This window comes from Suillus bovinus (assembly GCF_016758785.1).
Source record: "Suillus bovinus strain UH-Sbo-P2 chromosome Unknown EDB93scaffold_6, whole genome shotgun sequence".
NCBI lineage: Eukaryota > Fungi > Basidiomycota > Agaricomycetes > Boletales > Suillaceae > Suillus > Suillus bovinus.
The window spans coordinates 415,848-437,285 of NW_024542062.1; the positions used below are offsets into that span (position 1 = coordinate 415,848).

General features: G+C 46.1%; 7 protein-coding genes across 7 annotated transcripts; 3 read left to right on the top strand and 4 right to left on the bottom strand.

Annotated features, from left to right (window-relative positions):
* Positions 1-10,532: 10,532 nt before the first annotated feature.
* EDB93DRAFT_1100801 (uncharacterized protein) lies at positions 10,533-10,910 on the top strand (the record flags this gene model as incomplete). The annotated part of the gene is made up of 1 exon (XM_041447040.1): positions 10,533-10,910. One exon carries the CDS (start codon positions 10,533-10,535, stop codon positions 10,908-10,910), a length of 378 nt encoding a protein of 125 aa, XP_041311743.1.
* Positions 10,911-10,957: 47 nt separating this feature from the next.
* Positions 10,958-12,725, bottom strand: EDB93DRAFT_1122593 (HIT-like domain-containing protein). The gene is made up of 5 exons (XM_041448606.1): positions 12,602-12,725; positions 12,115-12,539; positions 11,773-12,064; positions 11,447-11,720; positions 10,958-11,396 (listed from the first exon to the last, which is right to left on the bottom strand). The coding sequence occupies exons 1-5, from the start codon at positions 12,639-12,641 to the stop codon at positions 11,294-11,296; spliced, it is 1,134 nt and encodes a 377-aa protein (XP_041311744.1). The 5' UTR covers positions 12,642-12,725; the 3' UTR covers positions 10,958-11,293.
* An 835-nt stretch (positions 12,726-13,560) lies between these two features.
* EDB93DRAFT_1077646 (uncharacterized protein) lies at positions 13,561-14,088 on the bottom strand (the record flags this gene model as incomplete). Its single annotated transcript, XM_041445327.1, has 4 exons — positions 13,561-13,587; positions 13,642-13,719; positions 13,771-13,854; positions 13,906-14,088. The coding sequence occupies 4 exons, from the start codon at positions 14,086-14,088 to the stop codon at positions 13,561-13,563; spliced, it is 372 nt and encodes a 123-aa protein (XP_041311745.1).
* Positions 14,089-14,235: 147 nt separating this feature from the next.
* Positions 14,236-15,298, top strand: EDB93DRAFT_1238340 (ribosomal protein S5 domain 2-type protein; the record flags this gene model as incomplete). The annotated part of the gene is made up of 5 exons (XM_041451531.1): positions 14,236-14,396; positions 14,449-14,568; positions 14,624-14,726; positions 14,782-14,942; positions 14,971-15,298. The coding sequence occupies 5 exons, from the start codon at positions 14,236-14,238 to the stop codon at positions 15,296-15,298; spliced, it is 873 nt and encodes a 290-aa protein (XP_041311746.1).
* Positions 15,299-15,528: 230 nt separating this feature from the next.
* Positions 15,529-17,199, bottom strand: EDB93DRAFT_740177 (DNA repair protein endonuclease SAE2/CtIP C-terminus-domain-containing protein). The gene is made up of 6 exons (XM_041457287.1): positions 16,699-17,199; positions 16,474-16,647; positions 16,348-16,420; positions 16,157-16,295; positions 15,794-16,098; positions 15,529-15,740 (listed from the first exon to the last, which is right to left on the bottom strand). Exons 1-6 carry the CDS (start codon positions 17,033-17,035, stop codon positions 15,704-15,706), a joined length of 1,065 nt encoding a protein of 354 aa, XP_041311747.1. The 5' UTR covers positions 17,036-17,199; the 3' UTR covers positions 15,529-15,703.
* Positions 17,200-17,215: 16 nt separating this feature from the next.
* Positions 17,216-18,502, top strand: EDB93DRAFT_1122599 (NUDIX hydrolase domain-like protein). Its single transcript, XM_041448607.1, has 8 exons — positions 17,216-17,438; positions 17,493-17,541; positions 17,595-17,646; positions 17,708-17,809; positions 17,877-18,011; positions 18,062-18,205; positions 18,257-18,270; positions 18,318-18,502. Exons 1-8 carry the CDS (start codon positions 17,305-17,307, stop codon positions 18,399-18,401), a joined length of 714 nt encoding a protein of 237 aa, XP_041311748.1. The 5' UTR covers positions 17,216-17,304; the 3' UTR covers positions 18,402-18,502.
* Positions 18,501-21,306, bottom strand: EDB93DRAFT_1319094 (SDA1-domain-containing protein; the record flags this gene model as incomplete). Its single annotated transcript, XM_041454870.1, has 9 exons — positions 20,986-21,306; positions 20,773-20,927; positions 20,420-20,722; positions 20,233-20,365; positions 20,088-20,186; positions 19,478-20,026; positions 19,334-19,426; positions 19,002-19,283; positions 18,501-18,950 (listed from the first exon to the last, which is right to left on the bottom strand). The coding sequence occupies exons 1-9, from the start codon at positions 21,175-21,177 to the stop codon at positions 18,501-18,503; spliced, it is 2,256 nt and encodes a 751-aa protein (XP_041311749.1). The 5' UTR covers positions 21,178-21,306.
* Positions 21,307-21,438: the final 132 nt, after the last annotated feature.

Here is a 21,438-nt window from a genome sequence, read left to right on the forward strand (position 1 = left end):
AGCACATTGATGTCATGCTTCAGGGATGTGAGCATGTTAGTGACAATGTCCTTCTTGCTTGCCCAATTTGCCTGCCATGGGTGAACTCACTTGTGAGCATTGGTAAGCAAGTTGTCAATACCGTCGACAATATGTGAGTGTAGAAGAACTGAGAGTTCAAAGTCAATGCACTTGATATTATTGTGTAAATAAGTAAAGTACTGTACCTGAGAGTTCAAAGTCAATGCACAAAGCATGTAAGACTTGTGAACTCTGCACTATGGGCGAGTCTATGTAAACAAATATAAACAATTCCTAGTATGGTATGTGTCCCCGAAGTGTCTTAGAGGTCTGTCCTCAAAGTGTCCTCGAAGTCCTCAAAGTCCTCGAAGTTATCTACTAATATAGTAATGTCCTTGAAGTGTCCTCAAAGTCCTCAAAGTCTTAGAAGTCTTTGACCTATCTAGTGTGAAGTCACCACACAACTAACACTCCCCCCTGACTGAACACATCTCTAATCTCTAACAACTCCCCCCTCATCTGTGTAGTCCCATCATTCTGCAAAATAGTTCCACCTTGGGTCGACTCAAAGACTTTGTCAAGATGTCGGCTGGCTGATCAGCTGTGGGCACAAAGATAGGCGCAATTATCTCTTTGTGAACAACGTCTCTGAGCCAATACCAACTAAGATCCAGTTGCTTCATCCTCCCGTGGTGTTCTGGGTGTTTGGCAACAGATATGGCGCTCTGGTTGTCTATTCTAAGTATGGATGGTGCAGTGGTGGAGAATCCCATCTCCTGCAGCAAGTTTCGCATCCATCGGATCTCCTTGCCTGCTGAGACTGCAGAGATGTACTCTGCTTCGGTAGTAGATAGCGCAACAATGCTTTGTAGCTTAGAAGACCACGAGACGACTCCAGAGCCAATCTTCACCAAGTATCCACCAGTGGAGCGCCCTGTGTCCTTGCATCCACCATGATCAGCATCGGAATAGGTTGAGAACAGTTCGGTGCTTGATGGATCAGGCGCATAAGTGATCTTGTAGTCGGCAGTACCTCTGAGATAGCGAAGCAGGTGCTTGACAGCTTGCCAGTGAGCTAATCCTGGATTCGAGTTGAATCTGGCAAGATAACCAACAGCGTGGGCAATGTCTGGTCGAGTTGTTGTTGCCAGGTACATCAGGGCGCCTACTGCAGCCAGGTATGGGACGGTCTTCATGAGCTGGACCTCTTCAGGCGTCTGGGGGCTCTGGGAGCGACTGAGTCGAAGGTTGGGCTGCATGGGAGTGGATATGGGCTTGCAATCAGCCATGCCAAAACGCTCGAGGATGTCTAGACAGTACTGCTGTTGAGATATGGTGATGGAGTGTTTAGACCAGTCTCTGTCTATCTTGATGCCCAGAAGCTGAGTGGTGGGACCGAGATCGCGAAGCTTGAAGTGCTGGGAGAGCTCCTTGATGGTGCGGTCGATGGCAGCAGCAGATTTCGAAGCAAAGGTCATGTCATCTACGAAGACTGGCAGAATGATCCTTACATTGTCCTTTAGATAGATGTAGATGGACGCGTCTGAGTAGGACTGAGTGTAGCCCAAAGACTCGAGCACAGAGCGCATTTTCTGGTTCCATCTGTTGCCTCCTTGCTTGGTGCCATATATGCTCTTCTTCAACAAGCAAACCATCTCTTTGGCATCTCCTTCAACAAATCCCTCAGGCTGCTCCATGTAGACGTCGCAGTCCATCTCCCCATTGAGGTAGGCATGAGATATGTCTATAGAGCGCAGGTGGAGGTCGTGAATGGCGGCCATGGCTAGGACGACTCTTATGCTGGACATTCTGACTGTGGGCGCAAATATTTCGAGGTAGTCGAAGCCAGGTCTTTGATTGTAGCCTTTGGCCACCAATCTGCCTTTGTAGCGCTCCACAGATCCGTCTGCATTGCGCTTCACCTTGAACACCCACTTGCAGCCTATGACCTTCTTTCCAGCAGGTCTGGGGACGAGCTGCCAAGTGCCATTGATGCTGTGGGCGTTCAGCTCCTCCATGGCAGCTTGTTTCCACTGCTCCGCATCAGGGCGCTTCAGAGCTTCGGAGTAGGACAGGGGTTCAGCTGGTGAAGCTGCAGAGAGAACAATCTCATGGCCAAGATCCGCGTCCTCAATGTCATCATCCACATCAGAGTGTAGTTGGGCTGGAGATAGCTTCCACCACTCTCTAGGCTTGGTTCTATTGCGCCTGGGCAGTCTGGCTCCAATGCCAATGGGCGAGGGCGGTCTAGGAGGTGGAGATGGTGGTGGGGATGGAGTTGGAGGTGAGGCTCGGACTTTAGGAGGATCTGGATCAATATTAGGGACTACAGGGGCAGCAGGAGGCGCATCTGGAGGACCATTGCTCCCCCCATGATCCTGATACTCATCAGAGCTGGATTCATTCATCAGCATCTGAATCAGTCAGGTATTGGGAATGTCCTTCGTGTCTGTGGAATAGGTGGGACAGTAGGGCGAGTTGCTGCAAGTGTAGGTGCAGTAGGGACTGGTATGGAAGGCTCAGTAGGTCGCTTCGAGAGGGGGAAATATCTTTCATCGAAATCAGCTCGTTCTGATATTACTGTCTTCTTAGTAGTAGGTATTATAGAACTTCCAGCCCTTGTAGCCCTGAGGATACCCAATGAACACGCATTTCTCCATGTGAGATCCGAGTCCTTCTCTCTTGTCCTTCTGCACGTGCACATAGGCAGTGCAACCCCAGACTCGAAGATGGGAGACATCTGGCTTCCTTCCATGCCACAGTTCGTAGGGAGTGGCGCTTTTCACTGCGCTTGTGGGGCATCTGTTCCACACGTGCACTAGGGCACCTAGAGCCTCGCCCCAGAATGCCTTAGGGTAGGCCAGTTTCATCCAGCATGGTGGTGATGCGCTCAGAGATCAGCCTGTTGGCTCGCTCTGCAACACCATTCTGCTGAGGTCGTGCTTGGACTGTGTGCTGGCGCTCTATGCCGCAGGAGTTGGTGAACTGCAAGAAAGCATTGCTCATGTACTCCCCTCCCTTGTCGTCCCTCAGGATCTTGATTTTCGCTCTGACTGGTTCTCAGCATAAGCCTTGAATGTCTTGAAGGCCTCAAAGACATCAGACTTTGCTTTGATGGGCAGGACGAATCTGAATCTGGAGTAGTCGTCTATGAAGGACACCCAATAGCGAAATCCTGAGAAGCTGGGGTGAGGGACTTGGTGCACGTCGGTGTGGACGAGCTCGAGAGGCCTGGAAGCGCGCCATTCAGAAGGAGGGAAGGGGTTTGCGTGCATCTTGCCAGCTAGGCATGGTTCGCAGATAGGATTTGGTGCAGATTTCGACTCTATGGTCATCCCAGTGACGAGCTTCTCCCTTATAAGCGTCTTAATACCTTCTAGGTGATGGTGAGCGAGCCTCCTGTGCCATAGGTCGAAGTCTAGGGGCAGAGTCGCAGCTGCAGACGCATATTCAGTTATTGCAACAGTAGAACCATCCAGGAATGCAGCATTCGAGTTGCTGATGCTGGCTACAAACAGTGGGGTACCAGTGGGGCGTTCGAAGGACATCTTAGATGCATTAATGAGCACAGCGAACCCCATGTTGCGAGTTAGATATAGGACAGATAGTAGATTATTTCGCAAATCTGGTACATGAAGGACTCTAGTGAATTCTACAGCTTCGACACGCCTCCCATTAATGACTGGACTGAATACCACTGTGCCCTCGCCAGCTGAATAGACTATGTTGTTGTCTGCGAGCTTGATGGAGACGCGTTTGGGCGCATAATTGCGCAGCCAGTGACGATGGGGGGTCATGTGAGAGGTAGCACCTGTGTCTGCATTCCAGTCAGCATGTGCATCGAGTTGCAAGGGGCAAAGTGGATGGGATGGGTCAAAAGTGCGAAGACTTGCATTACCAGCAAGTGACAGAAGTGCCGCATCTACAGTCTCCAGACGCAGTAAACAGCGCTGCATCGGTCCCAGAACCTTCAGGACGTCTCCTCCTTTGGGTTTCCTCAGCCAGGAATGCTGCCTTCAGTTCCTCCTTGTCCAAGGACTTGAGTAGCATCCAAGACGACGCAAAATTGGAGGACTCCTCGCCCAGGGAACGAACCATGGTCATGCAGACCAGCTCTTGATCGAGTTCCTTGATGGTGTAAGGCTTGGATGGGTCTGAAGGTCGAAGCTCCTGGACTTTGGACATGCCATCTTCGATCCTGGCAATGAGGGTGCTCAAGGACTCGTCAGGCTGCTTCCTAATGGAGAAGAAGTCGTCCCAGGCATTGAAGCGCGCGCCAGGACGCTTCTGGAGGTGCGTGGAAGCCAGGGTGGTCCAAATCTTGACAGGGTCGTCCTGGACAGCGTCGATATGGGTCCTTTGCTCTACAGAGCACGCCAGATACAGCTCCCCAGCTGCCTTGTCTGCCTTGGTGTCCCACTTTGCTGCAGCTTCTGTCTCTGTAGGTCGAGTCTCGATGCCATTGACAAGCAACCAGAGACCCTTGACTCGAAGATAGGCCTTCATCTCACCCTTCCAGGTAGCATAGTTGGTAGAAGTGAGTTTGGTGACAGTGCAAATAGATTTCGAGTCTTCTGAGGACATGGCGAAGGAGACGGCGCAGTTTTGCAGCAGTGGGACGAATTAAGGGCAAGGGCTTGGTAGAATTTGAAGGAAAGGCTGTCTTTGCTGATTTTCAACAAAGAGAGCAAGGGATAATGGGTGGGGAGAGCACCAGTGGCTGGATGCGAGAGGAGGGAAAATGCGCACTAAGTTGGCCCAAAGACAGTGAACTCCAGCGACAGATTTGACTGCTAAAGCGCAGGGCTCATAACCTGTTAGAAGAACTGAGAGTTCAAAGTCAATGCACTTGATATTATTGTGTAAATAAGTAAAGTACTAGTACCTGAGAGTTCAAAGTCAATGCACGAAGCATGTAAGACTTGTGAACTCTGCACTATGGGCGAGTCTATGTAAACAAATATAAACAATTCCTAGTATGGTATGTGTCCCCGAAGTGTCTTAGAGGTCTGTCCTTGAAGTGTCCTCAAAGTCCTCAAAGTCCTCGAAGTTATCTACTAATATAGTAATGTCCTTGAAGTGTCCTCAAAGTCCTTGAAGTTATCTACTGATATAGTAATGTCCTTGAAGTGTCCTTCAAGTCTTCAAAGTCTTAGAAGTCTTCGACCTATCTAGTGTGAAGTCACCACACAACTAACACTTAGTTGGTATTGGCTCAGAGACGTTGTTCACAAAGAGATAATTGCGCCTATCTTTGTGCCCACAGCTGATCAGCCAGCTGACATCTTGACAAAGTCTTTGAGTCGACCCAAGGTGGAACTATTTTGCAGAATGATGGGACTACACAGATGAGGGGGGAGTTGTTAGAAATTAGAGATGTGTTCAGTCAGGGGGGAGTGTTAGTTGTGTGGTGACTTCACACTAGATAGGTCGAAGACTTCTAAGACTTCGAAGACTTGAAGGACACTTCAAGGACATTACTATATTAGTAGATAACTTCGAGGACTTCGAGGACACTTTGAGGACAGACCTCTAAGACACTTTGGGGACACATACCATACTAGGAATTGTTTATATTTGTTTACATAGACTCGCCCATAGTGCAGAGTTCACAAGTCTTACATGCTTCGTGCATTGACTTTGAACTCTCAGGTACAGTACTTTACTTATTTACACAATAATATCAAGTGCATTGACTTTGAACTCTCAGTTCTTCTAACAATGAATGTGCATATCCTACATCATGCTGATATTGCCCATGTATGGGGCGATACCAGCCAGGGATTGTCAAGTCGCATTTGCTAAAGATTTGATCCTCCCAAGGAACAAAAATAGTGTCAAAAAAGTAGTTTGTGTGAGTGGATGGCCAAGCCTCCCTTATGATGACAGTGTTTTCGGCATTGACACATAGATGGCCTGGGAGTGTTGAATGCATGTAGACCTTGAAGCCCTTGCTTTTCAACTGCGCAGCTAAAAAAGATGTTTTTGACACTAAAAATCATTGTTAGATTTAACAAAATGATAAGAGATATTTACTTGCAAGGCACGGTGATAAGCCACATCAAGAGGTCATGCGCTAATACCATCCCATCGTTTTGCATACTTGACACTGGCTTTTCAAATACTCCTACTCTACATCGAATGTGGGCACAGTCAAATATTTTGAGTCTTGCCTCATGAGTAACAGCATCCACAATTGCATCCAATAATGACTCCCAGTGAGTCATCAATATCGGGTTGTCTGTAAATTCTACATCCAGGAGGTGGTATGCATGGATAGAGTTGATTTCATCTTGAATGAACTGGTTGATAGTCTGGTGTGCAATCTCACTGGAAGAAGGAACTGGTTGTGACAGCCCAGAGCTTGAGGTAAACCTGCTCTTGATATCCGCTACCTTGTCGAGCCATGCAGATTAATGGAATGACCCCCTCAAGGGTGCCACAACTTTTGTGGGTGAGATGTGTCAAGCCTTGATGGCGCAAAGATTTGCCAAAGCCTGGACATTGTCTTCATCGGCTGAGAATAATGCAGGTGTCGCTTCTGCCCAGTCCTCTTCATGATATCGGGAGTGCAGGTGTGAAACAAATTTGGCTTCAATTTGAGAAAAGTTCATCTCCGAGGTGAAGTACTCCTCTAGGATGTCTCATGCTGCTTTGTCTTGCAGAGGGTCCGATGATACTGCTGTGTAACCATGCTCAGAAGCGTGGTCATTTATGAAGGAGCAGTCCTCTACACAGGAAGATGAGACTCTCCTGGAAATGGAGACAAGGTACAACGACTTACCATCTTCTTCATCCCATGTATCTTTGTTTTTCCCTCCCTCTGGATCAATGTCTGCCTCTGTATCAATGTACTTTCTTGCATCAACATATTTGGTGTGCTTGATGTGCGATTCTGGAGTGTTTTGGCATTGGAATGTATCTTAATTGTGAGTTTGGTTGTAAAAGCTATCAAACACTATTGTGGTCCGAACTACATATAATATGTAGTCCAGGGAGAAATCAGAAAGAACACTCCTTGCACTCGACAAGGCTATTTGTAGTAAATCCCATTTTGTGGTCATTCTCAGTGAATAATAACAAACACCATAATGGCATGGACTATTGTCAGACAATGAATAGTAAACTTGGTAGACCACCTCATTCAGCCTAATTTAATGTGAGAGAATCTTACAGCTTTTACAGATATTAATACAGTAATACAAAACTACACACTATAAGTCTATACATGTAGGACTGTGATAGGGGAAAAGAAAACAAAGAAACAGGGATTCACTGCCTAAGTAGTGAATTTGAGTCAGTCAAAGCTCCAATGGAATTTGCCAACAGCCACTCAACCACTCAGCCATTTTGGGTATCTCCGGCAGAGTCCAACTCTCCCATTCACTACTTGAAACTCCAAGCCTTACTTTATAGACTTTCTTTTTCCATCATCTTGTCAAGTAGTCTTTAGTATAGTTTTAATATAATATAATAACATACATAGTCTTGATCTCAATGCTATTGTAGTCCCTGCTCAGTGAAAACAACAAGTCTGTCATTACAAATTTGTATTCACCCCCAACGACAAATATTGTGAGTCCAAATGCAACTACTCTGACAATTTGAAACTAATTATTATGCATCATCATCCTGCCAGCAATTAATGTGCACCTGATCAGTGTTGCACACTGCTACTCAAATATACAATATATATGATCCCTTATTGATCATGGCAGTAAGCTCATTTACCCCCATTCAAGTTTGTCATTGTTACGACTGGGATAGTTCTGCTGTTGCCGGTCAAGATAGACCTGTCGGGCGAACAGTTCGTCGGCCTTCCTAATACAAGGAAGGTTTCTGGTGGTTCCTACTGCACGAGCCGCGGCTTCTATGCAGGATCAGCGGCGAGTGGTTTTAGCACTTCTGCCTAGGCGGTGAGTGGTTTTAGCACTTCTACCGCAATCAAAGGTTTCAGGCTAAGACAGTGAGTGACTGCCTTAGAATCAGAGTTAAGGCTACTAAGGGTGGAGACCTTAGTAGATCAGGTTTCAAGGGGAAAACCCAGTAGATTAAGTTAAGGAATACATCGGTGGTACAGAGGGTTTATATAGGTAAAAGGAAGCGGCGTAGCCGCGACAAGAAAGGTAACAGAGATAGGAAAAGAGTACAACCTATCAAGATAGGTGAAACCGCCATGCGGCGCGAGATAGTATCTATGTTACAATCAGAAAGAAGAGAAGTGCGGACAGCCCGCTTGATAAGAGAATAGCCGAGTCTAGATGAGTCTAGAGTCGGCGGCATGGTTACAAGAAAAAGAAAAAGAAAAATGTAATAGGAGTAAATGTTATTGTAACAGTCATGTCATGACTGGACCGCTCTAGGCCTATTCGACACATGCTTGCTCATCAGTCCTCATCAGCTCATCAGTCAGTTCAAGGTTGTCTCTTTTGTTCAAATTTTTGTTATCTCAAAGCGCTAATGCTAAATACATAGGGGTGAAAAGCCTTTGTATGCTATTGAATTGAGTGAACCTCTCACTATGTAGGGGTACATACACAAATTGAATAATGCCCCACTGAGTGACACACCTAGCGGGGCACTCACATGACTCATGCACATTTTAAAAATCATTGTCAGAATGTAACTTTAGACATATGTATGTACATATTCGTAATTTTTCCACCCTTTGCCCACCAAACTCAGCCACACTCTGTCCCCTCAACCGATCAAGAACAGAGTTTTAATTTAATACATATTTGATCATATGGCACACTTACCATTTATATATGAATCTTGTTGTCCCACATAAACCTGTCATTTTCATGATCTGATTATGGATCAACAACAAGGCATATCCACGCCAACAAATTCAGCATGAATCTGAGGTCAAAATTAATTACGGACCTTTTCAGGCTTTGATCACGGATTTTGAAGGAGATTATATTGTATTCCATATTAAGAATTTATCCCTCAATTTGAATGGAATCTGCCACAGACCCTTATTTTGCCGTGTCTCAGGTGACAGAAGGAGCAGGAGCAGATTGAACAGGTTTATTATGGACATGAGGTACCTGTTAGGGTTGTATTCCAGCTGCCATTAGCTCTGCTGGCGCCTGCTCTCTTATCTCTTCTTTGTCCTGTTATTGACAACAATTACATTGATGGTGTCTATGATTATGAGCTGCATTCATTTGCTCATTCAGGTGTGTATTATAATCAACAGGAGGATGCCGATGGGTATGCTGTATGTACGTGATGGCATTCTGTGGCAAGCCAGGATATTGTCCAACTGGTAGTGGTTCATATCGAAAGTGAGTAGGAGGCTGCCATGTAAAAGGTCATGGAATAGGTCCTGCTTTTGGTTCATTAGCTGGCATGAAATTTGGCTGCAGTACAGGAGGCGGAGGCCTATCATGGGCAGCATGGCAACGATTGCGCCTGGTAGCAGATATCATTTAGAGTCAATCAAGTCTATCACATTCACATTGGGAGTGACAATCACACTCTAATGTTATATGTTCTTAGTTTCTAAATTTCATGTGCAGACATTAGCATCATGCACTTTGCACATAGCATATATGATTGACAACTCATGAAATGGGGATATTTCCATCCATGTTTAATAGTTAAACAGTTATTTAGCAAGTGCAAAATTTGAGTTGCCTGAGCCCATCAATAAGTCAATTCTATCATTGTTGATAAGAATTGAAACCCACAAAAAGTGTATCACACTTTGTTACACTTGGCTGTGGGGGAGGGCAATTTAATTCGAGAATTCTATACAAAAGCAACAGCCAATTGTGTAATGATTTATGTCACCAAATTGTGTAACCAAAATCTGTTATGCTTTTGCTATTCTCAATGCTCACTCCCTTATAGTAGGAAAAGTGAGTTGTTTGTCCATATTATGGCTGTAATGCAGTAGGTGTGCAGAACACTGTCCTCTATATCACGTTTGGTAGCATTTTTGGACACTGGAATTTTACCTCTTGAAATTCTTAATTACAATATTTTGTTCCCATTGTTAGCAAACTCAAGCAAGAAAACTATGCAAGATTTTCCAAAGTAAGATTAAGCAAGGTAAGCAAAACCATGTGCTTCACACATGGCGACCACATGGCCCTATGCAAAAACCATGTGAGTGACTGTCCCCTCCCACAACCATTATCCCTTGCTTTATAGACTAGCACACACCCGTTGTGCCTTCGGCGCAGGAAGCAAAGTGAGGGAAGTACCGGGTGCTTGCATGGTTTTCACTTGCACCACATAGATACACTTATATATGCTAAATGCCATGTGGTTTTGCTTACCTTGCTTAAACCTTGATTTAGAAACTCGCGTGGCTGTCATCTGCTCTCCAGTGTCCAGTGCCCATTAGGACAGCACACATTTAAAAACATTTATTATTTATGAAATTCAAATCATATAGAAGCAATGAATTTAACTACATATTTAAGAAGAAAAGGCAATTGAGAAATGGGAAATGAGAATGGGAGAATGGAGAAAATTGGAGAACAGAGAACAGGGGAAAATCGGTAAGAAAACAGAAAATGGAAGAAATAAAGGAAGAAAAGGGAGAAAAAAAAACACAGAATATTGGTGGAAGATGGGGAAAAAACGGTGGGAGGAGGGAGGAGGACAGGAGGAACGGGAGGAGGGACAGGGTAGGACGGGAGGAGGACAGGAGGACGGGAGGAGGACAGGAGGACGGGGAGGAGGAGAGCGGACAGGAGACGGGAGGAGGAGGACAGGAGGACGGGAGAGGACAGTTAGGACGGGAGGAGGACAGGAGGAGGGGGAGGACAGGAGGACGGGAGGAGGACAGGATGGACAGGGACGGAGGCGGAGGACAGGAGGACAGGGAGGGAAGGGGAGAAATCAAACACATTCAATTGTACTTTTACTTTTCTTATCTGCACAGAGAATAACAGGAGGACAGGAGGGTTCAATATGTCTAATCTCAAGTAATATTCATGCTCAACTTGATGAATACAATATAATTTATTTCAAAACCTATAATAATGATTATTTAAACACCCAAAGGTAGGATGCAGCCAAAGGCCAGGAAGCTAAAAAAGAGTGCAAAGCACTCTTTTTTGCTTCCTGTGCTGAAGGTACAACGGGTGTGTGCTAGTAGATTACTTTATTTTATCTCTGTCTCTGCGGTTTCCGGTGTCCTGCACCAGAAATGCTGCAAACAGAGTGCTGGCACATGCATGAAGAAAACATAAATCATGTGCCGACTTGCGACTGTCTATGATAGAAGTGATGATGTCATCTGTCCAGGGTGTTATCATGTCACTACTCTGCACTACTCTGCATTAAGGAGGTAGTGAAGTTCAGAACAATTTCTCAGTCTCTTGGCAGCTTGCTCTGCAGTGAGGTCTCTCTGCGGTTCCGCCATAACTTCAAAACTATCAATTATATTAACTTGTGTTGACAAGCCAACAGTTATGGAACTCACCCTGCCAAAAATTTGCGCACGTTAGCACTCCGTAGAAGTGGAGGCTCAAAGTGCACATGCAGATGTGCAATATCGTCTGCATCTTGTACATACGTCCCATCATTATCTCGACGTGGGGGAAGTGGTCGTTGATGAACGCCCATCGCATATGCAAAAGAGCAGGAGAATATGTTGTCGTAGCGCTTCGTCACGCGTGACATAATGTCTGCAAATGCGTGCTTCTCATCAACCGTGAAATGCACAAGGGACGAAATATGCCGTTTGTGAGGGAGCACTGTTATATTGGGTTCGGAACTAGCATTTGCCACAAGTAACTCGTAACATACCCATGATTTCGAAGGGCCAATACGCCCACCACGGCACAAGCGCAACGAAATGCTCATTTGTAATGACTATGCGTCCGTCGTCTTTTGGAACGGACAGCTCGTGATGCACATACTCACACAATAGGCACGCATGTCCGTCAGGCCCAGTTGGAATGCCAGAGCGCACGTGCGTGGTAGAGGCATATTTGTGCAGAGAAGCGAGTTCCTTAGCGGGGAGGGTAGGTACAGTGGATAGGGACCACACTTGGCTGTGGGGATGCGGGTTGGAGCACCCCATCATTGCTCCCTTGTTCTGTTATATGAAATGAGGACTTGTGTGATGATCTGACCAAAGTCAAATACTTCAAAGATCTGCACATATTTGATGCCAGGCTCAGTCCCTCTCCTCATGTAAACACGAGTCCATTCATCCACGATATTCTCCACGTCCAACAGAGATAAGGTCGGTAAACTGAGATCGTGTCGGGGATGGAAACATACAACATCGCATCCGCCCTGAATTGGCTCGACCGTTAGTAGTGGATGTGCAGCCTGAGATGTGACAGGTCCAGGGGGTGGAAGAACAGCAGCGTAATCATTCTCGAAGACCATGGTGGAAGTGTATATTTCGTTCACCTTACCGCTCGCCCGAGTGTTCCCAGGGCACAAGTAACATGCAGGATCGTACTGGGGGAGATTTGACGGCTGGGAGGGCTCAGTCTGGCCTAGCCAAGGACGTTTGGTGCGATGAGGTGAGACGAGGATGTGTATGTTAGTCAATGGGTTATCTGTAACCGCATCAATGTTGATTGTTTCGCCGAGTCTTACGGCGATCAACGAGAGGACTTACAGCGTCTGTGCGGATGTGTAGTTGGATCAAAGGACTCCATACTGATGCTTAAGAAGCATCAAACTTCGGAGGCACACTTAAACGACGAGCCACGATGACTGGCAGCGATTCAAGGAGACTCAGCAGATCGGCGTGACATAGTAGCTTATGTAAATGTAGGCAGTCAACTCAGTTGAAAGTTTAAGCCAGATTCACGAATACTACTATAGCTATACATTATATTGTAGACACTCCATCATTGTGCCCTCGCTGGCATGGATCATGGATGAATCTGACCTGCATGAACTCTCGAAGCTATACCTGATAAAGATAGTTATCCGGCTTCAAGACGAGATTGTTCCCATGTCAGATCGCACTAACCATGGTCTCCTCCACAGATACTTGGTTTTCTGTGACAGATACAATGACTAGCACCTAAGCTTCTGAAGCCATGGGTATATTGCCATCGACGGTTATAACCTACGAGTCGCTTGGCGCTTGTATATGTGCAATGAAATCCTTAACAGTTGCTCGAGTGATGGAAATTGAGCCTAGTTGATGATATAATGTGTCCATGGCCAAGCAGACTACGTACTTCTACGAAATCAATGCAAGACTTTGGAAAACTAGTTGAATGGCACACTTCTTTCTGCTTCCTGAGAGGCTATCCTCTTTGCCTATGGGGTCGCGAAGAAAGGGCGCGGTGGACTAACGCATACTGTACCGATGGGTCTGGCGATACAGGTGCACATAAGAGAGACGCGGACTGTGTCACAGCGTTTACATGTATCGGAGACCCGTTGAATACCCATGGTTGTCGATTGCGAACACTGTCGTTGAGTGCATGATGAGATTGACGGAACGCGCCCAACACATGAAGGTCATTTTTGAGGCCGATACTACATAGTGCCCCATGCCATCGATGGTGAAGGAAGCCAACAGCAAGAACTCAGATTAAATTACAAAATTTTATTCATAGTTCAGCCGATTTCGTGCTCGGCCAATAACTGCAGAGAATCTAGGTTATGCAATCGAGAGTCTCGAGACAAGCAGTAGCTCACCATGTTCGGGATCCCGTTAGATATGGGGTATATGTGGTTACAATTTTGACAGACCATCGCACCATCAGTAACATTGATCTAGGGGAAAAGTTAGCACAGACTTGAGGAAGTGATCAAGATACTTGGTACCTCCATCAAAACATGATGAAGCTTCTGAAGTAGCTCGTCGTCCATCATGTCTGGCTGTTCTAGAGGAAGCGATGTGTTTCCAACCTCAACAGGCCGTGAGCCACTTGCCCGGGCCTGTTATGCATTTGCACGCACCTGCTTCGCAGCATTTACCAACGCAGTCCACTCCAATCGAGACAGAATATTCCGGATGAAGTCAGGGTTAAATTCTGTTTCTTTTAGTTCAACTTCGACATCCTGAAATACGAGTGGAAAATTATTTGTAGTACATCCTTTGACGTGGCATGCGAGTAAATTGTGGGTGATCAACCGAACCATGGTCGCTGTGAAGAACAGCGACGAAACTGGGTAACACACTTATATAAAATCGTTTCAAGATTTTTTTCTCAAAGTTTCGATCTCAGTCTGTGTCACGAACCAAATCAACAGCTTATACATATACACTTCAATCATCTTCGTCCTTCCATGCGTCCGCCCTCACCATCAATTCCAGAGAAGAAGTTTGTCTATGATGCTCTGAAGCAGTCTCTGCGACTAGACGGTCGTGATATGCTCGATTTCCGAACGCCAACCTTTACTTTTGGCCCTGAATTGGGTTGGGTAGAATGCGCCATGGGCAAAACACGGTGAGCATTCATGAGGATTCGTGCGTGCTGCCAAATACAAGACAGGTGCCAGCGTAATTGCACAATTAGACGCCAAAATGGTCAAACCGCTGCCAGAACGACCCTTTGAAGGTATCATTACAATACACTCTGAAATCTCCCCAATGGCGTCTTCAGATTATGAACCTGGTCGGTAGGTGTGTTATTCAAGTATATTTTATTTTTGCCATAATCAAAAATTCCACCAGGTCTTCAGAAGAAGAGGTCACCCTTACGCGCATGTTGGACAAAGTCCTCCGAAGAAGTGACGCCATTGACAAGGAATCTTTGTGTGTATTGGCAGGTCAACGAGTAGGTCGAGTCTTCCTCCGATGAGTACTTAAGATAAGTGCTGAAACAATTTCAGGTCTGGCAGTTGCGATTGACGGTTCATGTCCTCGCTGATGCTGGTAACATACTTGATTGTTCATGTCTCGCTGGCATCGTAGCTTTGAAGCACTTCAGAAAGCCTGAAGTAGAAGTCATTGGAGACGAAGTCATTGTCGTACGTATTGAGACGGCTTTAATGTCTATATAGTTGACTTTCATCCAACAGCACTCACCATCTGAACGCGCACCCTATCTCGCTTGCAATACATCACACTCCGTTCTGCCTGACGTTCGCATTCTTCCCGGATGCATTAACGCGACCCGTAGTGGACCCATCGTTGCTTGAGCAGAGGCTGAGTTCAGGTTTGATGAGCATAGCGATGAATGCTCAGCGCGAGATATGTGTCCTACACAAAGCAGGGGGGGTTCCGACAGCACCAGAAGAAGTCCTGCGATTAATTAACGTAACATCCATTCTGGTCAAAGATCTGGACAAGCGTGTCGAGGCTAGGCTGCTGGAAGACTGGGAGGGTAGGAAAATTGAAGTAACATAGTTTAAACCTGTTAGCATTTATCAAGGCTGCTTAACTTGTTGCAATACTTGGTGCATAGAATGATTAACGAATTGACAGCTGATTGCAAAATTATGCGGAAACACAAGTTGAACTTGCGTCTCGGAAGTGTCCGAAGTAGGACCTCGAAAGCATTTGAGCGAAGCACAGTAGCATAGATGTTTGTGAGTGAGCCATACTTTCTTGTGATCGTAACGCTTGACTGGTGTGCTTCCTTGATGTTGTCGACAGAATTAAATCCTAACATGAAAGGCAGTCGAACTATGAGGAAGACATTGTGATCGATTCCGCCTTGTGTGGTATATTATATGATGTCGGTCGAGTTCCTCATCGTCCCGAGGACAAATATCTATAACCTGATCATAGCCCTGCAGGGCTATCGCATACTTATACTATCCGTTCGACATATCTTCCCTTGCCACTCCTACGCGAAATCATCAGTTCCAAAGAATTTAGATAAAATGAATGTGAGTATACCGTGCTTCGTTTTCAATGTCTACCAATTTCTGTGCATACATTTCTGCGGCACGTCGGTTGATGTCAGTTGTCTCCTGTGTGTCGGGAAAACCAATGTCCCAGTAGCCAGGTGGTGTCTTGGCACGATACCAATGGTGCCGATGTCGTGATATCTCTGTCTTGTGGTGTTCGATGTCTTCGCGATTTTCCTTGCAGTCTGAGAGGCCGTCAAATGACAACCGGCGCTTCTTAGTAGGCGTCGAGGAGGGTGAGCGCCAAAGCGGCTGCTGGAGAGGCATGGGCAGCGGTCCAACACCTTCGTAGTACTATTTAACACGCATGGAGATTGAGTGACGACGATTTTTCGAAAAATGGGACACGCACACCACGACAACATTCACAATCGTCACCAATCATCTTTTTTCGCCCTTCACGGCTCTTGACCACCTCATCATACTGGAAATCTACGCCGTGATTGCGTTCTTTGCATACAGTGAAGCGTGAATTGATAGTGGTCGCATCACTGATGGTTTGAATCAAGGTGAGTCAGCAAGCATGGTCCTGCATAGACTTACATAGCTTGTGCATATCTCCCGCGTCTCTTGGGAGGATCTCGATGTGAGGCGGTACTCTGCAACACAGATGTGCCTGCATAAAGATTGATGAAGGTTGCTGAAGTATGTGGATTGACAGGAACGCACCAGCTGGTAGTTCTTCATTTCGGACGTCTTTTCCAATTGAGTGCTCATGTATCACGAGCGGGGGTTTGAATAGATTGGTGGAGTGCATCCCAACTTTCGTTGAAACAGTCGTTTCTCTACGCGAAGCGTGGAGCGTTGATGGTATCTCCTGCTGCTTTCCCAGAGTATCAGGAGCTAATGCAACACCAGTTTAGTATACAGACACGTAAAAGCCTGTGTACGTACGCGTCTTGAACGTCTGCTTCTCCTCCTCGTCAAACGCACTCAGGTCCGGACCTATTTCTTCAAATATGCGTCGTTTGTCGGTGTTAGAGACTTTCCGATAGATATCATAGTTGCTATCCTTCAATAATGGATGCACCTCCTTGCCACAATCGGAACTCTCGCAAAGCCACTGCTTGACAATTCGCCACTTTTTGTAGTCGGTCTTGTATCTCTCGGCGGCGCGCTCTTTAGCAGCAAGTAAAGCATCATACCGGTGTTGTAGGTGTGAAAGTTCGGCCTGTAGAGACGATATCTTCAGCAACAACGTAGACGTGTCATGACTGTTTGATGCAGACATTTAATGTAATACTTGGGCGCTTGAACAACGCGATCATAACCATATTACATAATTAAACGACCATGATGGACTTGGTTGCTGTTGTGCAGACGTATATCCACTATAGATAGGTGGCCTTTCCTAGCTATTGTAGTGAGTTGCGATCCAGGTCGCGCAAAGAATTACCTAGAAAACAGCCAGCTGGGAATTACTATTGAATTTTTGTTCATAACTGAAACTATACTAAAATACTAGCTGTACTAACTTCAGCCTGAGGGGATCATATCCGTATGTTGAGTCCCCGGTCATATCTACCGACATCTATCGTCAGGCCTGCCATCATCAAACGGAATCCGAAGCTTTTTACTACTATGCCTGCCGCCAAAGTCATTAGTGAAGAGCCTTTGGACAACAAAGACGCAAAGTGAGAACGTTGTTCGTGCAGGTCAAGTACTAGTATCTCATCCATGTTGCATAGATGGATCCGTCTCAAGAAGATCCACTACACTGATCAAGACGGAAAACACGTATGTTTATTACTTTGGGGGCATGATTACTATCTCGCTCATTCATTGGTAAGAGGCTTTGGGAATCTGCTGAACGCACAACTCGCAAGGATTCTGGAATAGATGGTGAATAAGATTTGCTTCCTCGTTAGTATATGATGACTGCACAAATGCTCGTCCTTTACAGGTGTTGCTGTCCTCGCTGTTCTTCGTTCCAAGACCAAGGCTTTCCCCCTCTCGACGGTCATTATAGAGCAATACCGTCCTCCTCTCGATAAGATCGTGATTGGCATGCTCAGCACTTCCCTATTGTTATCAATCCATTCGCTGACTATTTTTTTTTGTTTCCATCGCAGAGCTCCCTGCTGGTCTCATCGATACAGGCGAAACGGCCGAGGCGGCAGCCATTCGGGAACTGAAGGAGGAGACAGGATACGAAGCCGATATGACTACCGAACCTGAGTCCTCGCCGATCTTAGTCAGTGACCCAGGTCTGTATATTTACTCAAATATGATTAGTGCACATTCAATACATTTGTAGGAATGACCAATTCAAATATGAAACTTGTGGTTGTAAGTGTCCTCCTGGAAGATAAACTCGAAACACCTACCCCATGTCTTGACGATGGTGAACATATCATCACCCGCGTCGTAGAGCTGGACCAACTCGATATCGAACTCAAAAGTGCGTCTCGCTCTTCTATGGAACAAGTTTCTAATCTTGGAAATTTTCAAGCATACGACAAAAAGGTGACACTGATAGAAAAAGTACAGGCCTTTGCTGACCTGACACCTAGGGCTTTGTAGTAGATGCTAGGCTCTCTCACTTCGCAGCTGGTTATGCGATGGCGAAAAGGATTAGTAGTGGCACGTTCCCCTGAGGCAAGTAGTACTTAATCTCCCATGATGGACAGGAAAAAGTAGATTATCGCACGTCCAGCATTCAAACTAGCGACATGTACAACACTGGCTAGTATGTACTAGTGATATGATTTTTTTGCACGTTCGATGTGTGCCCTCAACTTCTGCTGCTTCTCCCTCAACGACGCCTTCTTCTTTCCCCGCACCGCACCGCTACTCAATATCATCATGATCGGCTTATTCCTTGCCTTCTCGCGATTCGTGGAGCTGCTTGGAGACTCTTTGTTTTTCTTACCCTTCAGTGAGCCGTACTTTTCCCGTCCTTCCCGACCCTTTTCGATACTCGCTATGCGTTCCGCATAGTCAGCTTTAGCCTTTTTACGCGGACCAAGGATATCGTGCTCAGATATGAATATGCCATCAGATGGCCCAGGTTGCATGGCCTTCTTATTAGCTTCAAGGGCTGCCAGCTTCCGTTTCGCCCTGGAACCACCACCTGATTCAATGGCTTTTGCGGCAGCCTGTATGCGCAGGTCATTCAATAATGTGAAGTCTGCCGGCGTCAGGATCTACAATACATGTCAGAGTGTCGCACGATGGGCAGAAGGATAAAAGTTCACTTTAGTAGTTGCCAAGGTTGAGATTCGATTAGGGTTTGAATCGGCCTCCGGCTCTGTCTCCCCAGACGGTATAGAAGCTGACTCCCGTTCGTCTTCACTATCACTAACTTCCATGTTGTCACCTTCTGAGTCGACATCTATCCATCCTTCAGACTCGGATTCCAAATCGGAATCGGTTTCGACATCCCAACCCTCCCAAGCCGCTGTTTCATCATCTTCGCCGTCGTTATTGGCACTGCCCATCTCCTCTTCGCGAAGTTTCTGCAGGTGGTCTTCCAGAAGCTGTCGAGTAATTCAGGCATATTCTTTGAAGTTGAAAGAATCCGCATTACCATCAATCCTTCAATGTCGACTGCAACATCCGCGCTGTGTCCAAACGGCAGTGGTTGACTACCTTTCTTCATACCTATACTGGCATCTTTTCCCTACAAAGACACTCAATGTCCGCGATGGCGAATTGAAAGGGAATCGCTTACTCTCTCCCGACGTTTGAGCATTCCAGGGTTCACTTCGCGGTACAACTGCAACAATCCTCTTGCAGCAGATGTAACCGCCTTGTCTCGACTTTTCCTATACTCTACAAGATCACCCAACAGATCTTCCTCGATTGCCCATGGTTGTCTTCTACAAACCTCCCTAATTGAGTTGATTCCTGCAGCAATTACCTCGCTTCCTACTCCAGGATGCACAAATTCTGCTGCAAGCTTCTGCACGACCGGGGTCAAGGCATCTGGCGGCGTGAGATCGTGAACAGACTGTGCCAGCGCAACGAGGATCGACGGGACGCGAAGTTGGTGGTAGGTGAGGTATTTGACAATGTAAGTGTAGAAGCTTAGGACGCAAAGTGTATGAGCCCCCATCACCCGTGAGAGGAGCTGCATAACGAGAATTTTATGTTCAAGTGAAAAACGTTTGTCATATCGACTCAGGTTGTCATATAGCTTCTCAGCAAACGTCTGTGGGTCATTGAGAAGTTGGAGCGCCGGAAAATTCGGTGTCATGGGGGCATTTTTGTTATACTTTCTCTGTTTATACAAATTAGCAAATGAGACGATGCCAGAAAACATTCCTAAATAAACGGGGTACCTTCTTTGCAGCATTGAGCTGTTTCTGAAGTTTTTTATCGTCGCCCCGTCTCTTTTTGTTGACTTCGCGACGGTGGTGAAGAGCTCTGACATCGGGACCCTGAAATAAGCATGAGTGATATTCTGGCAAGGCAGACGTCACCTACCTCATCTTCCTCATTGTCACTGTCCTCCTTTTCGTCGTCACTTCCTAGAAAAAAGTGAATGGAGGCACTTTGTACTTTCATCACAGGATGGAAGCATCCAAGTGCAACGATAGACACAGGTTTGGCGTCAGTCCTGTTGAGGATGGAAGTCAGTTTCATCTAGCTGAATCAGTCACGGATTGCGTACCATATTCCTTTTCGCCACAACTCCTTTGTCAATATTACCGCCCACATAGCGTCCTCCCCATTATTGGCTGTTTTATCACTTGTGGGACCTGCAGATCTGAGCTTTCCCTTGTCCCCAACAACTTCACCATCCATTCCTCGTTCGACCATGGTGAAAAGCATGGCTTGTACAGCACGATTCAGTTTGTGATTTTTGGCTCGGAGGTTGGCAGTACGGATGTCAGATAGAATGGTTTTGCGGATGAAAGCTCGCAAAGTGGAGGAGGTTGTACGAGGGAGGAGGGGAAAGAGGGACCTGAGGAGCCTGGATCGAAAGTTTATTTAGAGGACATCATAATCCATCAAGACACTTACTCGATGGATGTAATGACATCTTTGTTGCGCAACATAACAAGGTTTTGGACGAGAGTTTTTCTGGTATCGGGAGCGAGGGTACCATAGTTTTCGAGGAGAAGGGTAGACAAGTGGGATGGAAAATCTTTGGTTTCCTTGGGATAACATTGTGCGACCTGAGATCGTGACGTCGTCAGTGAAGCAGGTAAATTGTATAAGATCTTTGAGACGCACTTGAGATATAAACGAGACTAGTTCACGGAAATGCTGAGCCTGTTCATCAGGATTTATCTGAAATATCTGTCTGATACTGTTGTAGTGGTTCCATTGCTGTAGGAACTCTTCCTTGTACGCTGCTGGGTCACGTTTGATGAGGTTTTGCAGCTGAGGAAGATTTGAGGTGAGAAGGACGCCACGACCACCCATTACAACAGATAGTTAGATGTTGCAAGTGAACAGCAGTGACTCGGATAATAGACAATCTCCCAGGAGAGCTCGTAACTTACAGGAGCTTGAATATTTGCAGCTTACATCATCTGTAATAGAGCAGAGAACCTAATTCTTTGCGATCAATATGTTATGGTACAACATTATAGTAAGTAAAGCGAAAAAGTAGACTACGATGCCCCATTGAAACTAAAAGCATCACGCAAATCGGAAATCCGAGCTTGAGTTTTGGAACTGTTA

Excerpts from the sequence above, each read along its gene's own strand:
- EDB93DRAFT_1122593 (XM_041448606.1), bottom strand. The coding sequence starts at position 12,641 with ATGGAGTCCTTTGATCCAACTACACATCCGCACAGACGCT. Across the intron at positions 12,540-12,601 it reads TACACATCCGCACAGACGCT|ATAACCCATTGACTAACATA; the intron begins GTAAGTCCTCTC and ends ATGCGGTTACAG. Across the intron at positions 11,721-11,772 it reads TTGGCCCTTCGAAATCATGG|TGCTCCCTCACAAACGGCAT; the intron begins GTATGTTACGAG and ends CCAATATAACAG.
- EDB93DRAFT_740177 (XM_041457287.1), bottom strand. The coding sequence starts at position 17,035 with ATGTCTGCATCAAACAGTCATGACACGTCTACGTTGTTGCTGAAGATA. Across the intron at positions 16,296-16,347 it reads GGGAGATATGCACAAGCTAT|TGATGCGACCACTATCAATT; the intron begins GTAAGTCTATGC and ends TCAAACCATCAG. Across the intron at positions 15,741-15,793 it reads GACATTGAAAACGAAGCACG|GAGTGGCAAGGGAAGATATG; the intron begins GTATACTCACAT and ends GATTTCGCGTAG.
- EDB93DRAFT_1122599 (XM_041448607.1), top strand. The coding sequence starts at position 17,305 with ATGTTGAGTCCCCGGTCATATCTACCGACATCTATCGTCAGGCCTGCC. Across the intron at positions 17,542-17,594 it reads CTGATCAAGACGGAAAACAC|AGGCTTTGGGAATCTGCTGA; the intron begins GTATGTTTATTA and ends TTCATTGGTAAG. Across the intron at positions 17,810-17,876 it reads TCTCGATAAGATCGTGATTG|AGCTCCCTGCTGGTCTCATC; the intron begins GCATGCTCAGCA and ends TTTCCATCGCAG.